This window comes from Leucoraja erinacea, chromosome 22 (genome assembly GCF_028641065.1).
Source record: "Leucoraja erinacea ecotype New England chromosome 22, Leri_hhj_1, whole genome shotgun sequence".
In the NCBI taxonomy this organism is placed as follows: domain Eukaryota; kingdom Metazoa; phylum Chordata; class Chondrichthyes; order Rajiformes; family Rajidae; genus Leucoraja; species Leucoraja erinaceus.
In genome coordinates, this window is record NC_073398.1 from 846,419 (window position 1) to 864,564 (window position 18,146).

At 48.8% G+C, this 18,146-nt stretch overlaps 1 protein-coding gene across 1 annotated transcript in view; it reads left to right on the forward strand.

Annotated features, from left to right (window-relative positions):
* Nucleotides 1-18,146, forward strand: part of LOC129708029 (dynein axonemal heavy chain 3-like) — a 426,708-nt gene that overhangs the window by 47,172 nt on the left and 361,390 nt on the right. Inside the window, exon 8 of the mRNA XM_055653570.1 lies at nucleotides 12,849-12,978. Within this exon, the coding sequence (XP_055509545.1) occupies nucleotides 12,849-12,978 (130 nt within the window). The remainder of the gene's footprint in view (nucleotides 1-12,848; nucleotides 12,979-18,146) is intronic.

The following is an 18,146-nucleotide window of genomic DNA, read 5'->3' on the forward strand; positions in this document are numbered from 1 at the left end:
ATCAGGAGAGGAGGTCCATGGGGAAGAGCGAATGCCACCTGAACACAAGTCGTGGTCTGATCAACCACGGCTGGGTCGCCTGGGTGAGGGTGTCTGATGTTGAAAGGCCCGAAACACCCAATGATCCCAGGTTACATCACTGATGATGTGTTCAGGAGCATCTATCGATGTATTTGTATCAATCAGGTCAGGACCATTCTTCTGACTGAATGTAGGGGACTGGAGGTAAGAAAAGGCCAGATCAAAGCAGGGTCGGCAACAGATGACCAAGGAAGGCTGGAGCCAGGGGAAAGTTGTGCCTTCATTGATGGGTTGGCGGTGGTGAGCGTCAACAACTTCAAGTTCCTGAGTGTGCGTCTCTCTATAGATCTGTGCAGGGCCCAGTACATTGATGCAATCATGAAAAAAGCTGATTAGCACCTCTACTTTCTTAGAAGATTGAGGAGATTGAGGGGCGGCACAGTGGTGCAGCGGTAGAGTTGCTGCCTCACAGCACCAGAGACCCAGGTTCAATCCTGACTACGGGTGCTGTTTGTATGGACTTTGTACGTCTCCACGTGAACGGTTTCCTCCAAAGATATACAGGTTTGTAGGTTAATTGGCTTTGGTACAGATTGTAAATTGTCCCTAGTGTGCAGGATAGTGCTGGTGTACAGGGTGATTGCTGGTCAGCGCAGACATGGTGGGCCAAAGCGCCTGTTCCCGCACTGCATCTTCAAAGTCCAAAAAATCTAAAGTCTAAAGATTTGGTTCCTTGAAGAATACTCTCTTAAATTTCTTCAAGTGTACAGTAGAAAGCATATCTGGTTACATTGAATCCTAGCTAGGCAGCTCAATCGCCCAGGAACGAAGGAGATGACAAATATGATTCGCACTGCCCAGTCCATCGCAGGTACTGACCTCCCCACCGTCAATGAGATTTACAGGAGTCGCTGCCTCAGCATCATCAGAGTCCCACACCACCCATGGTTATGCTCATGTCATTTCTGCATCGGGTAGAAGGTATAGGACTTGTACACGTTCAAGAACAGCTTCTTTCCAGCAACCATCAGGCTCTTGAATGCTACACAACACTAACCTCAACAATTATGACTTTATATATATTGTATCTTTGGTTGCAATATGGACTTTGTTTTTTGTACTATTTTGGAGTTCGATTATTAATTCATTGTATTTTTGACTAATGTTTATTATAGGCGTGTTATTGCATATAAGGAAGGGCCTGTTAAGATGCAGCAAGTAAGGTGGCTCGGTGGCGCAGTGGTCGAGTTGCTGTCTTACAGCGCCAGAGACCCGGTTCAATCCCGACAACGGGTGCTGTCTGTACGGAGTTTGTATGTTCTCCCCATTACCTGGGTGGGTTTTCTCCAGGATCTCCAGTTTCCTCCCACACTCCAAAGACGTACAGGTTTGTAGGTTAATTGGCTTCAGTAAAAATTGTAAATTGTGTAGGATAGTGTTAGTGAGCGGAGATCGATGGTCAGCACGGACCCGGTGCATCAAAGGGCCTGTTCTCTAAACTAAACTAAAGTAGGAAATGAATGATTCCCTTGTCGATACTGATGACAATGAAACACACTTGAGTGGACACTCTTGCCATTGTTGAATGGTGACTCTGTTATGCATGCTGCCAAGTGTTGAGAGTGAACTGTGAAGGACAGTGAACTCCTACAGGAGCTGGCTGGTAACAGGCGTTCATCTTGCATGTAGTCAGTATACGACCCACCCATCTGCTTCAGGCAAGCATCAAGGATGGACGGGAGGCCTGGAGCTATAAGGAGAGTGTGGGACATTTCTCCCTGAAGGAGGCTGAAAGGTGTCCTTTAGATTCCAATGAGACCTGAGGGACAGTTTTTCCTCACATGGGTAAATGAAGCAAGCTGCCAGAGGAAGTCACAAAGGGGGATAGAATTGCAACTTTCAAAGACCCTTGGACAGGTACGTAGATATAGGGCAGGTGGGACTAGCCCAAGACAATTTGGTCTGCATGGATGAATTGGGCTGAAGGCGGAGATTGATAGATTCTTGATTAGTACGGGTGTCAGGGGTCATGGGGAGAAGGCAGGAGAATGGGGTTAGGAGAAAGAGATAGATCAGCCATGATTGAATGGCGTGGTAGAGTTGATGGGCCGAATGGCATAATTTGCTGCTATGACATGAACTTAGTAACTTATGAAGTCAGAGAGAATCTCCCTTTGATATCGCAGAGCTGACAATTCCAGATCAACTTCAGACTCTCCAAGAGAAGATTCGTCCCATCACTCAGAATCTTTTTGGTAAATTACGTAGTCGTGATTGGAGGCACGGGTTTGTAACAATCTGACTGATCCCCGCTGCCCAACTTGAATAAAGACACCATGCCTGCTGGCACCTCACCAGACCCCCGGAATGTCCCCCTGCCCGAAACCTCATCTCTTCCCTTTTTCCAGAGATGCTGCCTGTCCCACTGAGTTACTCCAGCACTTTGTGTCTATCTTTGGTGACCAGCATCTGCAGTTCCTTCCTACAGTCTTGCAGGCAGGTGTGTTCCAGACTCCAAACATTCTCTGGGTGAAACATTTCTTCCTCAGATCCCTACAAATCTGATTAATTATCCTAAACCTACGGGAAAAGATTCCTCTATCTACCCTACCCATTATCCCATAATGTTGTACCACCCAGTCGGATCCTCCCTCAGCCTCCTGTGCTCCAACTTCTCTGAACCCACCCACAAAGCAACATCTGTATTATGGCATTTAAAACCACACATGATATTCCAGATGTGTTTCGAGATACAGCACGGAAACAAGCCCTTTGACCCTCTGTATCTGCGCCGACCAGCGATCACCCCGTACACGCGCACTATCCTACACACACTAGGGACAATTTGCAGAAGCCACTTAACCTGCAAACTTGGACGTCTTTGGAGAAACCGGAGATCTCAGAGAAAGCCCACACAGGTCACGGGGAGAACGTACAAACTCCGCACAGACAGCGCCCTTATTCAGGATTGAAACTGGGTTTCTGGCGCTGTGAGGCAGCAACTCTACCGCTGCGCCACCGTGCTGCTGTGCCACCCACCAAGAGTGGTTTCACCAATATTTTATAAATCTGCAACATAACTTCCCTGCTCTTGTATTCCAAGCCCAGGCTACCGAAGGCCAGCATCACCTCTGAATCATCTTATCTACCTATGCTGCCACTCCGGGGGAACTTTGAGCATGCACCAAGGTCCCTCTGTTCTTTGGCGCTTCCATGATTTATATATGTTCTACACTTATTAGATGTCCTAAAGGGCACCATCTCATCCTCTTTCAAATGAAATGTTCAATCATTTGTCCAATCTGTACATGCTGGAAACAATCCAGTTTAATTACATCAAAAATCTGGGCGCACGGTGGTGCAGCGGTAGAGTTGCTGCCTCACAGCGCCAGAGACCCGGGTTCCATCCTGACGATGGGTGCTGTCTGTACGCAGTCTGTATGTTCTCCCCGTCACCTGTGTGTTTTTTCTCCGGGTGCTCCAGTTTCCTCCCACACTCCAAAGACATACAGATTTTTAGGTTAATTGGCTTCGATAAAATTCAGATTCAGATTCAGATTCAGATTCAATTTTAATTGTCATTGTCAGTGTACAGTACAGAGACAACGAAATGCATTTAGCATCTCCCTTGAAGAGCGACATAGCAAACGATTTGAATAAAAAAAATAATAAGTGTCTGGGGGGGGGTGGTGATTGGCAGTCACCGAGGTACGTTGTTTAGTAGAGTGACAGCCGCCGGAAAGAAGCTGTTCCTCGACCTGCTGGTTCGGCAACGGAGAGACCTGTAACAAATAGACAATTGTAAATTGTCCTTAGTGTGTGTGGGTTAGTGTTAGGGATCGCTGGTTAGTGCGGACTCGGTGGGCCGAAGGACGTGTTTCTGCACTGTATCTCTAAACTAAACTGAGCGAAAAACGTTTCAATAGAAGATGACGGGTGAAGCAGGATGATTATCAGTCACATGAAATGTGAAGGAACGGCAGATGCTGCTTTACACCCAAGATAGACACAAAATGCTGGAGTAACTCAGCGGGCCAGGTAGCATCTCTGGAGCAAAGGAACAGGTAATGTTTCGGGTCGAGAGTCTTCTACCGACTGAGAGTCACGGGAGAGGGAAACGAGAGATATAGACGATGATATGGAGAGACAGAGAAATGAATGAAAGATATGCAAAAAAGTTATGATGATAAAGGAAACAGGCCATTGTTAGCTGTGTTTTAGGTGAAAACGAGTTACAGACAGTGAGACTCAACTGGAGGACAGGTTGAAAGCTGCCTGTGAATTATATAATAGCCCCTCTCTCTCTGCCCCCATCCCCACCCTGATGACACACGTTAAAACTACTGAACTTGTCAGAAACCTGCCTGTATTTCATAAGTGACCCAGGTTTATAGAATCTTAGTTATTCTTCCCCAGCCACTTTGAGTGTGTATTCTTTTTCTCAGTGGTGTAGAAGATGTGGTTTAATTGCTAGAATGTCCCAGAATATTGGGGCAGGATTGTTATACTTTAATGAAGGTTGTTCAGTCTTGTGGCACCTGCGGTGGGAACACTGACTCACTGAGTTTCAGTGGAATCTTGGCTGTGTGCATTGGACTGAACTCAAACCTGGTCTCAAAATGTGTAGGAAGGAACTGCGGATGCTGGTTTACACTGAAGATGGATACATAATGCTGGAGTAACTCAGTGGGTCAGGCAGCATCTCTGGAGAACTTGGACACAGAGTGCTGGAGGGAACGAATGTGTGACGTTTTGGGGTCAAGACCCTTCTTCAAACTGAGAATCAGGGGAGAGGGAAGCTAGAGGTGTGAAAATGTACAAAACAATCAGGGCTGGCACCAACAGCCAAGGAAAGGTGGAGCCCACAATGGTGCATTGTTGGCTGTAAGGAAGGTGAAAAGGAGTGATAAAAACGCTGAAACTACGCAGGACGACAGTACGATGACTAAGGTTGGGGAGGACGGAGAGAGAGTGCTCAGGCAGCATCGCTGGAGAAAAGGAATAGGTGACGTTTCGGGTCAAGACCCTTCGTCAGGCTGAGAGTCAGGGTGAAAGGGAGAAACGAGAGATATGAAGAGCTACGTAGAACAAATTAATGAAAGGTATGAAAAAGAACAAATGGAAACTTGCACGGATGACCAAGGAAAGCTGGAGCCCACAGTGGTCCATTGTTGGATGTATAGAAGGTGATAGCAAGTGATACAGAGTGGGAGATTGCAACCGTCATGTGGTCCACCCTGTTTCGACGAATGCATTCAACCCAGCGTGCACAATCAAATAAGATGAAATAGAACAAGTTGTCCTACAACTTTAGGCTGTGCACACCATACGCAAGAAGAAGAAATGATACAAGCCTTTCAGACATCTCAAGGACACCTTACAGAGATTAACAAGAATAGTAAAACATATAATCGGAATAAAATAAATAATAAAGATCACAAAAACACAAATTAAAAACAGAATTCAATCCAAAGACAAAAAATCAAAAACACAAGGTGAAGAGAGAGCAGCGGCAGCTAAAGCGCGCCAGTGTCCACTCTCCCTTCCGACAGCCATCTTGGACACAGACTAACATGTTTACTGACACACAAAAAAATCATCCCCCCACAATGGTTACCACTGTGGGGGAAGGCACAATGTCCAGTCCCCATCCCGTTCACCCAAAGTCAGGCCTAATTGAGGCCACCGCTATTACCTCTACGGAGGCCCGATGTTCCTGGCCGTTCTGGCCGGGTGGTGTTGCCCGGCGTCGGGAGAGTCCTCTCAGCGGCTGGACCACCTGGAACGGCCGCTTCCTGACTGGGGACCGCGGCTTCCGAAGCCGACAAGGCCGCGCCGGTTTGGAGCTCCCAGGATGTTAGAGTCGGCGTCGCCCGCTCCGCAGACCCGCAGCCCGGAGGTGTTGATCTCAGCGGTCACAGCTCACCGGAGCTCTAGCGCGTCGATCCAGCGCGGCGACCCAGGCAGGGCATCGCCCGCTCCGCTCCACAATAGCGCCCCAGCGCTGTGCCGCCACCGAAGCCGATAGGAACCTGAGGGGCAACTACACAAAGGTTGGTGGATGTATGGAACGAACTGCCAGACGAGGTAGTTGAGGCAAGGACTATTGCAATGTTTAAAAAACATTTGGACAGGTACATGGATAGGGCAGGTTTTAAAGAATATGGGTCAAACGTGAGCAGGGGGGATTAGTGTAGAAGGGGCATGTTGGTCGGTGTGGGCAGGTTGGGCCGATGGGTTTGTTTCCATGGTGTATGACTCTATGACTATGATAATAATAAATTAATAACAAATATCAATGTGGTGGCACTGGTAGAACACAGCACCAGAGACCCAGGATTGGTCCTGACCTCAGGTGCTGTCTGTGTGGAGTTTGCACGTACTCCCTGTGACTGCATGGGTACCTCCGGTGCTCCAGTTGCCTCCCATGTCTCAAAGACATGAGTTTGTCGGTTAATTGGCCTCGTTAAAAATTGTTCCAAATGTGCAGCAGGGAGTGGGTGATAAAGTGGGATAACACACAGCGTACCCATGTTCGGCCTGTTTCCATGCTGTATCTCTAAACTCAACTGCACCAATGGCAATAAAAATATGCAAGAAGGAACTGCCGACGCTGGCTTAAGACAATGGACGAGTCAATTGGTCAAGTCAATGGATATTTTTAAAGTGGTGATTGATAGATTCTTGATTAGTACGGGTGTCATGGGTTATGGGGTGAAGGCAGGAGAATGTGGTTAGGAGGTAAAGATAGGTCAGCCATGATTGAATCGCGGAGTAGACTAGATGGGCTGAAAGGCCTCATTCTGCTCCTTTGAACATGTTTACACTGAAGATTGGTGTAACTCATTGGGTGGTACCTCGACTTAAAAAATGAGAAGACGAACTAAAGTCAATTATTGTGCTGGAAGAAACTGCTGATGTTGGTTCACATCGAAGGTAGACACAATGAGCTGGAGTAACTCAGTGGGTCAGGCAGCATCTCTGGAGAAAAAGAGGAATGTTTTGGGTCAAGACCCTTCTTCAGATTCAATGTGAACTCAACAAAGTCTGAAGGGTCTCAACCCGAAACGTCACCGATTCCTTCTCTCCAGAGATGCTGCCTGTCCCACTGAGATACTCCAGCTTTTTGTGTCTATCTTCGCCAATGAAAATAAGTGGCACTGGTCCTGAGCTTTATCTTCCCACTGTGTTTACTACACGGCGGATATGAAAACTATGAATCATCCTGTGTGTGAAGCTGCATGAAGCTTTGGTATTAATGTGTAATAAGTGACACTGCCCGTGAAATGAATGGGCTGGAGGGCAGCTGTCCCACTGTGCTGCCATTTCAAATTAGAGCCATCAATAACATGATCAGTGCCCATAGCCAACAGCGTGTCACCTAGATAATGAAGCAAAGCATTGCTGCAAAGTGGCCTGATAGTCCACGTGGCTCTCAGCAAGACTCGGCGGTCAGCGGCCGGGAAGGAACTGGAGACATCGGATGCGAGGAACAAGGGCGGTAGGAGGGTGAACCGGGGTCATGTCTCCAGTGCCTTCAAGGTCGGCTGCAAGATGTCAGAGGCAAGGAAGGTCATGCTATTTGATGCGGCCCCTCTCACCAAGCGAAGGACATCTCAGACTCCTGTACAAGCAGTGAAGACACGAGTTGAGATGTCTATGGAGGAACTGCAGATGCTGGTTTACACCGAAGATAGGCAAAAAAGGCTGGAGTCACTCAGCAGGACAGGCAGCATCTCTGGAGAAAAGGAATGGGTGACGACTCGGGTTGAGACCGTTCTTCAGACTGAGAGTCAGGAGAATGGGAAACGAGAGATAAAGAAGGTGTGTCAAATGAATGAAAGATGTGCAAAAAGCAATGATGATGAAGGACAGGTGGAGCCCACAATGGTCCATTGTTGGCTGTGGGGTTGGTGATAACGAGTTATACAGACAATGGAACTCAACAGGACGGCAGTGAAACTAGTACGATGACTAGGGTGGGGGAAGGGTAGAGAGAGTGGGGATGCAAGGGTTACTATGTTAGAGAAGTCAATATTCATACCGCTGGGGTGTAAGCTGCCCAAGCGAAATATGAAAGTGTTGTTCCTCCAATTTGATGTTCCATTATAACTTTACAAAACACGTTGTGGGGCCACCCTTCAGGTTTAGGTGTATTATTGCCACTGATACTAACATACGATGAAAAGCTTTTGTTTGTGTGCTCTCCGATCAAATCAGATAATACTACACGTGAATACAATAAACACAATCACGTGTACAACAGGTAGAGCAAAGAACCTTTAGTGCTCTGCTTCTCGATTCCCCATCTCTGGGTTAGAGACTCTATGTGTCTATCCATTAAGGTGGATACATCCCCATGACCTGCTGTGATTTACCCTGGTTATTAACAGAGGAGATCCCTGGTTATTAAGAAAGATGACACCAAGACACCTGGGGTCATGGAATGTGAGGAAGGTTGTTGAAGTATACAGCGGGATATATACCAATCAGCAGGAGCCTTGGCAAAGGTCTTTGCATCTTCTCCGGCCACAGCCTTGGTCCACGAGGTCTGGAGAGGAGATCATATTTTTTTATTTCAGAAGGGAAATAAAGATATCCAGGGAATTCTAGGCCGTTGTGCCTCACATCAGTGGTTGGGAAACTATTGGAGAGGATTCTTCAGGATAGAATTTACTCCCATTTTGGGAGAATAGGTTAACTCGGGACAGTCAGCATGGCTGTGTACACGGCAGTGTTTTGAGGAGGTTTTTTGACATTATCTACATAATATTCACAAGGCATTTCATAAATTCCCCTATGGTAGGCTGATCCTGATGGTTTAAGATGTACTGGATTAACAGTGACTTGGCTGTATGGGTTCAGAACCAGTTTACTGATAGAAGACAGAATGTGGTGGTGATGGACAATGTTTGGGTTAGAGGACTGTGACAAGTGGAGGCACAGTGAAGTTCTTTGTTGTGCATGTATCGCCGAATGCAAAGGGTCGCCACCTACAGGCTGCTTGCAAAGTTACGCCGGGTACTCCTTGTTCCTCATCCTCATGGCCATTCCCCCACGCCGGGTACTCCTTTTACTTCCGGAGGTGCCCCCTCCTGCTCCCACGTGGCCCGTCCTCAACGACCATCAACAATCGCCGCACCGTCCTCCTCTTCGAACGCCACCGAATCCACACCTAATGCCTCCACTCCAGCGCCCCAGAGACCGGCCTCGGGGCCCAGTGACCCAGGGTCCAGGCTCCAGCCATGGGGCCCTGTGACCCAGGCTCCAGCATGGGGCCCTGTGACCCAGGCTCCAGCATGGGGCCCTGTGACCCAGGCTCCAGCATGGGGCCCTGTGACCCAGGCTCCAGCCACGATGCCCTGTGATCCAGGCTCCAGCATGGGGCCCTGTGACCCAGGCTCCAGCATGGGGCCCTGTGATCCAGGCTCCAGCATGGGGCCCTGTGATCCAGGCTCCAGCATGGGGCCCTGTGATCCAGGCTCCAGCATGGGGCCCTGTGACCCAGGCTCCAGCATGGGGCCCTGTGACCTAGGCTCCAGCATGGGGCCCTGTGACCTAGGCTCCAGCATGGGGCCCTGTGATCCAGGCTCCAGCATGGGGCCCTGTGACCCAGGCTCCAGCATGGGGCCCTGTGATCCAGGCTCCAGCATGGGGCCCTGTGACCCAGGCTCCAGCATGGGGCCCTGTGATCCAGGCTCCAGCATGGGGCCCTGTGATCCAGGCTCCAGCATGGGGCCTTCCAGGCTCCAGCATGGGGCCCTGTGACCCAGGCTCCAGCATGGGGCCCTGTGACCCAGGCTCCAGCATGGGGCCCTGTGACCCAGGCTCCAGCATGGGGCCCTGTGATCCAGGCTCCAGCATGGGGCCCTGTGACCTAGGCTCCAGCATGGGGCCCTGTGACCTAGGCTCCAGCATGGGGCCCTGTGATCCAGGCTCCAGCATGGGGCCCTGTGATCCAGGCTCCAGCATGGGGCCCTGTGATCCAGGCTCCAGCATTGTGATCCAGGCCACAAGGCCCTGTGACCTAGGATCCAGCACGGGGCCCTGTGACCCAGTCTCCAGTACAAAGTCAATCAGATAATCAGATAATCAGATAAAGGGGACATGACATGAGAATTAAGGGACTGAAGTTTAGGGGTAACATGAGGGGGAACTTCTTTACTCAGAGAGTGGTAGCTGTGTGGAATGAGCTTCCAGTAAAGGTGGTGGAGGCAGGTTCGTTTTTATCATTTAAAAATAAATTGGATAGTTATATGGATGGGAAGGGAATGGAGGGTTATGGTCTGAGCGCTAGTATATGGGACTAGGGGAGATTATGTGTTCGGCACGGACTAGAAGGGTCGACATGGCCTGTTTCCGTGCTGTAATTGTTATATGGTTATATAACAGATAAACAGATATAACAGAAGGGTTTCAGCCCAAAAAGTTGCCTATTTTCTTCGCTCCACAGATGCTGCCTCACCCGCTGAGTTTCTCCAGCACTTTTGCCTACCTTCGTTTTTCCAGCATCAGCCATTCCTTCTTGAACATGGGGCCCTGTGACCCAGTGTCCAGACAGGTTGGTTAGTATGTTTGCAGATGTCACCAAGGCTGCTGATATTTCAGGGTTATGTCCGTGCCTGGGTTGTACTAGAGAGGGACTACGCGATGTCCACAGGCACCCTGGGGGATTTCCGGTACCGCTGGGCACCGCGGGCAGATGGAATGTATCCTTGACATGGATTGTAACACGGTTGTTTCATGCTCAGTATATTTGAATGTCTGTTTGACTTTGTACTATGGCGGTGGGTTTGTTGGTATTGTTTTGTATTGTACGCATTATTCTTGTAATAATTGATTCATTTTTGGTTAAAACAAAGACTGCTGAGGTTGTAATGTGCAGAAGGCTGTCAAAGTATACAGCGGGATATAGATCAGCTATAGAAATGGAAATGGCAGCTGGAATTGAATCCAAGCAAGTGTGAGACGTTGCACTTTAGGAGTTGAACGTAATGGGAATATGTACAATTAATGGCATGTCCCTCAACAGCAGTGATGTACAGAGTGGTTCCGACCCAAAATATCACCCATCCTTTCTCTCCAGAGATGCTGCCTGACCTGCTCAGTTAAGGGCCTGTCCCACTTGGGCGCCATTTGCACGTCACGCAGATAGCGCGTGAAGAATTTGTACATCCCAAAATCCTGGGGCGAGGCGCTCAACTGCGTGTCACTGCCTACGTCACCACGCACCATGCGCGTGTAATGCACATCACGCGCGCATCACATGCGCGTTATGCATCGTGACACGTAAATCATGTTGCGTAAATTACGCGCAAATGACGCCCAGGTGGGACAGACCCTTTACTCCAGCTTTTTGTGTCAATCTTCTGTTTAATCAGCAACATTCACTCAATCGTAAGGCTATAAGAGGGGAGGAAACCCCCAGCCAGTAAAGGGCCTGTCCCACTAGGGCGTCATTTGCGCGTCATTTACGTGACATAATTTACACGTCACGACGCGTGCGTGGTGACGTAGGCAGTGACACGCGGTCGGCCGCGGCGCCCCAGGATCTTGGGATGTACAAAATCTCCGCGTGCCATCTACGTGACGCGCAAATGAAGCCCAAGTGGGACAGGCCCTTAACTCGCCATCTATCTTCAAACAAAACTAAACTAATAGTTTGTCACCAGAAACAGTTTATGGGACTGTGAGATGTGGAGATTAGTTTAGTTTTGTCCGCTCCGACCAGCGATCCCTGCACACTAACACTATCCTACACACACTAGGGACAATTTACCATTTTTACCAAGCCCATTAGCCTGCAAACCTGTACGTGGGAGGAATCCGGAGACCTCAGAGAAAAGCCACGCAGGTCACGGGGAGAAGGTACCAACTATGTACAGACAGCACCCGTAGTCAGGATCGAACCTGAATCCCTGGTGATACCGGTGTTTCACTGAACACCTCCGCTCAGTCCGCCTTGACCAACACGATCACCCAGTTGCCAAACACTTTAACACCCCCTCCCATTCCCGCTCTGACCTTTCTGTCCTGGGCCTCCTCCACTGTCAGAGTGAGGCCCAGCGCTAATTTGAGGGACAGCACCTCATGTTTCACTTGGGCATCTTACGCCCCAGCACCATGAACGTTGATTTCTCTCACTTCAAGTAAACCGTGCTTTCCGTATCTCCCCGTCCTTTCCCCACCCTAGTTGGCCTACTAGTTCCACTGTTCACATCATTGTACCCCTTCATTATCACCTCTTTCCCAGCCAACAATGGGCCATTGTGGACTCCACATTGGTCATCTGTTGCCGGCCCTGCTTTGTTCTGGCCTTTTACGATACGATAAAATGCAATGGAACTTTATTGATCCCAGAAGGGAAATTGATCTGCCAACAGTCATCAAAAACACAAAATCCATGAAACATTAAATTGAAGTGACATCTGGAAAGGCTTGGGGGATGTGCAAAGATTGGGGTGGGTGGTGTCAGTCTCAGTCTACCCCATGACAGAAGGGGGAGGAGTTGTACAGTTTGATAGCCACAGGGAAGAAGGATCTCCTGTGGCGTTCTGTGCTGCATCTTGGTGGAACCAGTCTGTTGCTGAAGGTGCTCCTCAGGTTGACCAGTGCATCATGGAGGGGGTGAGCCGAATTGTCCAGGATGCTCCGCAGTTTGAGAAGCATCCTCCCCTCTTTTCCTACCTCCATTTCTCCCTCTCCCCTCTACTTTCAGACTGAAGAAGGGTCTCAACCTGAAACGTCACCCATGCTTTTTCTCCAGAGATGCTGCCTGACCCGCTGAGTTACTCCAGTGCTTAGTGTCTACCTTGCTTTCCTTCTAGGTACCATGACCTTCTTGAAGAATGCATTGACCCATCAGTTGTGACTCCATTGAGTAAGGAATGGCTACAGAGAATCTATGCCTCCGTCCCAGCTGATGACCACACACCACTGTGCCAGAAGTTAACGCAGGTAGGTACATGTTGAGGAACACACTCCATTTAAATGGTTATTGTAATGAGTATGAAACTCTGAGTGTACCTCTGGTGCTGGTGAGTAAGTGACCAACGTCTGAGCTTCTTTATTTTGCTGGAAGTGTCGAATTAGTTTAGTTTAGTTTAGTTTAGAGAGATACAGCACGGACTCAGGCCCTTCGGCCCACTGAGACCAGCACACTAGAATTACCCTGCGCACGCTGGGGACAATTTACATGTATAACAAGCCAATTAACCTACAAACCTGTATGTCTTGGAGCGTGGGAGGAAACCAAAGTAGATCATGGGGAGAACGTGCAAACTCGATATAGACAGCACCCGTAGTCAGGGTCAGGGGTGGGAGATTGCAACCTTCACGTGGTCTGCCCTGTTTCGACAAATGCAATCAACCCGGCGTGCACAATCAAATAAGATCAAATAGAACAAGTTGTCTGACAACTTTAGGCTGTGCACGCCGTACGCAAGAAGAAGAAGAAGTCAGGGTCAAACCCGGGTCGCTGATGCTGTAACTAGCACTACGCCACCAAGGTACAGTCAGAAGCTTATATTGCGTGCTAACCAGTCAGCAAAATAGACCACACATGATCACAATCAAACCTTCCACAGTGTACAGATATTATAAGTAAACAAGATAGCCCATGCTCAAATGAGGCTGCCTGACATGATGCTGACCTGTGCCTTCCTGTGTCTATTCTAGCTTGGCCATTTTATTGATTATTTTTGAGCCAATAAGATTTAAAGTTAAAATTGTGTCTAACGTGGACCACAGCAGCAGAGTGGCACGGTGGCGCAGCAGTGTAGTTGCTGCATCACAGCGCCAGAGACCCGGGTTTGATCCCAACTACAGGTGCTGTCTGTACGGAGGTTGTATTGACACTTGATTGACACTCACTATTCTTGATACCCTCGGACTATCCTTGATCAGACTTTGGGTTCAAGAAGGAACTGCAGATGCTAGAAGATCGAAGATACACAAAATTCCTGGAGAAACTCAGCGGGTGCAGCAGCATCTATGGTGCGAAGAAAATAGGTGACGTTTCGGGCCGAAACCCTTCTTCAGACTGATGGGGGGTGGGAGGGGAGAAGGAAGGAAAAAGGGGAGGAGGAGGAGCCCAAGGGCAGGGGGATGGGAGGAGACAGCTCGAGGGTTAAGGAAGGGGTGGAGACAGCAAGGGCTAGCAAAATTGGGAGAATTCAACATGCATGCCATCAGGATGCAAGCTGCCCAGGCGGAATATGAGGTACTGTTCCTCCAATTTAACCTACCTGAACTCCCGGTGGCTCAGCACTTCAACTCCCCCTCCCATTCCCAATCCGACCTCTCTGTCCTGGGTCTCCTCCATTGCCAGAGTGAGCATCAGACTTTGCTGGCATTACCTTGCACTAAACATTATTCTCTTACATATCTATCTGTACACTGTGAATGGCTCAATGATAATGATGTATTGTCTTTCCGCTGACTGGATAGCTGTGACAATAAACTAAACTAAAGTGAACTTGACCATCGTGATTCTGGATCCCAGTCAGTGGCAGCCTACAGGCCATCTACATCCAAAACCTCTAACTGAGCAGAGGATGGGTATCTTGCAGCGAGTATCCTGACACCATGTGGACCTTGCACCAGGGGTGTGTTGGAATAGTTCCATGGATCTGGGCAAGCTTATCTCCAAACAGGGGACGCCTACCAGTGCAAACAGCCGCCAACCTCATTAGCATTCCATCCACCAACCTAAACACTCATTCCCTCCACCATTACCACAGAGACGTTCTCTCCCCATCTACTCCAAAATGTGTGGCACGGTGGCGCAGCGGTAGCGTTGCTGCTGTACAGCGCCAGAGACCCGGGTTCCATCCTAACTACGGGTACTGTCTGTATGGAGTTTGTACATTCTCCCCATGACCTGCGTGAGTTTTCTCTGGGTGCTCCGGTTTGCTCCCACACTCCCCAGTCGTCGACAAGTTCCACTGTTCACATCCTTGTATCACTTTGTTATCACCTCTTCCCCAGCCAACAATGGACCATATAGACTCCACCTAGATCATCTGTTGCTGGCCCTGATTTGTTCTGGCCTTCTCCTATCTCCAGTTCCCTCCCCTCTACTTTCATTCTGAAGAGGGGTCCTGACCCAAAACATTACCAATCCTTTTGTCCAGAGATGCTGCCTGAGCCACTGAGTTACTCCAGCACTTTGTGTCTACAGTATCTTGAGGAAATCTTGTTGTAGAACGACTTGTGCAGCACATTGAACAGCCACCAAAGTCAAGCACACCATCGCCTCTACTTCCTTAGAAGCCTTAGGAAGTTCAGCATGTTCCCTACAACAACATACTCAAGGCCGAGTCTCACCCCGGCCACTCCCTCTTCTCCCCTCACCCATCAGGCAAGAGGTACAGAAGTGTGAAAACGCACACCTCCAGATTCAGGGACAGTTTCTTCCCAGCTGTTATCAGGCAACTAAACCATCCTACCACAGCTAGAGAATGGTCCTGAAGCACTATCTACCGCATTGGAGACCCTCGAACTATCTTTGATCGGACTTTACTGGACTTTATATTGCACTAAACATTGTTCATGTTATTCCCTTTATCGTGTATCTGTGGATGGTTCAATTGTAATAATTTATAGTCTTCCTGCTGACTGCATAGCAGGCAACAAAAGCTTTTTACTGTACCTTAGTACAGGTCACAGTAAACTCTACTCAAACTCAAGCTTGGTGTCTTCATTGTTGGTGTGATGAGTCATGGGCCTTGGTATGGGAAGCATTTGTGGTGTCTAATGGGCCTGTCCCACGAGCATGCGACTCCATCAGGCAAGTGTGACCTAAGCGACTCCATGCGGCAAGCGCTACCTAACGTGGTCACTTGAGCCGTACGGCCTCGCGGGAGCCGTATGGAGTTGTACGGAGCTTGTCCCGACATCGCACTGGGCTCCGAAAATCTGACCGTGTTCAAAAATTCCACGCAGCAACGGTCTGCCGGCCCGCAGCCGCCTCGCCGCCATACGTCACGAGCGAACTTTCCGCGGACTTCGCTCGCACTTCATGTCACTCACTCGACCTCCGCGCAGCCCCCGCTTCTGGTGAGGTCGCGCTTGCCACATGGAGTCGCGTAGGTCGCACTTGCCGCATGGAGTCGCGTGCTCGTGGGACAGTCCCTTATGATTTCATAGAGTCATAGAGTGACACAGAATGGAAACAGGCCCGTCGGCCCAACTTGCCCACAACCACCGGCCAACATGTCCCAGCTACACTAGTCCCACCTGCCCGCCTTTGCCCATATCCCCCTAAACCTGTCCTATCCATGTACCAAATGATGTCCTGTAATTGAACATGTTCTAGCAGCTATTGGCTATGAGGTAGCTGTGTTCTTCCGAGAAAATCCAGCTTTTTGGGAAGCAGCGGGAGTTGTGATGGATGGCAGTGAGCTCAGTATCTGCAGCTTTGTTCATTTATACTTGGGTGAGTGCATTGCCACCTTGGACACCATTAATTACTCACTCAATGCCCTTGCGAATGCCCTGGTGTGGGTTAGGTAATACCATGCTGGTACTTTCAGGACAATGACCCAGAGATGATGTGGAACCATGGAACAGCAGTAGAGTTGCTGCCTTACAGCGCCAGATACCCGGGTTTGATCCTGACTATCAGTGCTGTCTGTACGGAGTTTGCACGTTCTCCCCGTGACCTCCGTGGGTTTTCACCGGGAGCTCCAGTTTCTTCCCACACTCCAAAGTACAGGTTTGTAGGTGAATTAGCTCCTGTGATTTGTAAATTCTCCTTAGTGTGTAGGTTCAAACGAGTGTACTGGTGATTGCTGGTTGGTGCTGACTCAGGGGGCCCAAGGGCCTGTTTCCACGTTATATCCCTAAATGAAAGTAAACATTGCTGCAACTGTGAGAGCAGGAATGGTTGGAGATCCGAAATAGAAGGGAATGCTGGGAGTATTCAGGCAGTATCCATGGGCAGCCAAACTTTAGTAAGCGAAAGATGCATTTGGAGATCATGACCAAGATGCATCTCCCTGGTTCATCACTAGCTCAAGAACCAGGTAGTCTTTGCAAAACAAGAGTGAAGAGAGCTTAGTGAATGCAATGTCTAACCCCACTCAGGATCAACATAAGGTCCACTCACATACAACAGTAAATGCAGGGTCAAACCCCAGCCATAGAATGTATGAAAATAGACACAAAGTGTTGGAGTAACTCAGCTGGTCATGCAATCTCTGGAGAAAACAGGATGTGATGTTTCTCTAATTTCAAGTAACCCCTGCATTGCCTCTCTCTCCCCTCCCCCAGTCTAAATGTCCTACGTTCCACTGTTCACATCTCTGTATTTCTTCGTTATCACCTCTACCCCAGCCAACAATAGGCCATTGTGGGCTCCACCCTTCTTTGGTCATCAGTTGCTGGCCCTGATTTGTGCTGGCCTGTTCCTACCTCCAGTTCCGTCCCCTATATTTTCAGCCTGAAGAAGGGTCCCCCTGTGAAACATCACCCATCCTTTTTCTCCAGAGATACTGCCCGACTCGCCGAGTTACTCCAGCACTTTGTGGCTCTCTTCAGTTAAAAAAAAACATCAGCTGTTCCGTTCCACACATAGAATGTATGAACAAAGGTATGCGGTGAAACTTGCTTTGAAATTCCCAGTTGAACATAACCAGCCAGCGGTGTAGATGAAGGATCAACATGAACTGTGAATCAGCTTCCTCTCTCTGCAGGTACTGCCAGATATACAATCTCCAGAATACTCTGTAAAAATAGTTTGGACATTTTCTTCACTGAATTGCCTATCTGACCTTTGGGCTATTCAGAATGATTTGTATTATTTTTATTTAATAAAAGTCCTGGAACTATCTGTCCAAATCATAGAGTCGTTGTGTCTGTATGAACTGGACATAGAGTCTCTATCAATCTATGAATTGGACACAAAGTCTCAGGAATTTTATTAAATAAAGATATTACAATTCATTACAATTCCTGTGTCGCCCAATGAAATTTAAGAAGGTTCATGATGAACATTGGAATCTCCAAGGCATAGAAGGCAATGGACCAAGTGCTGGTGAAACGGATCAGTCTAGATGGCCATTTCATGGTCGGTGTGGGCATGTGTCAGTGTGGGCATGGTGGGCTGCGGTGGTGTGGGCATG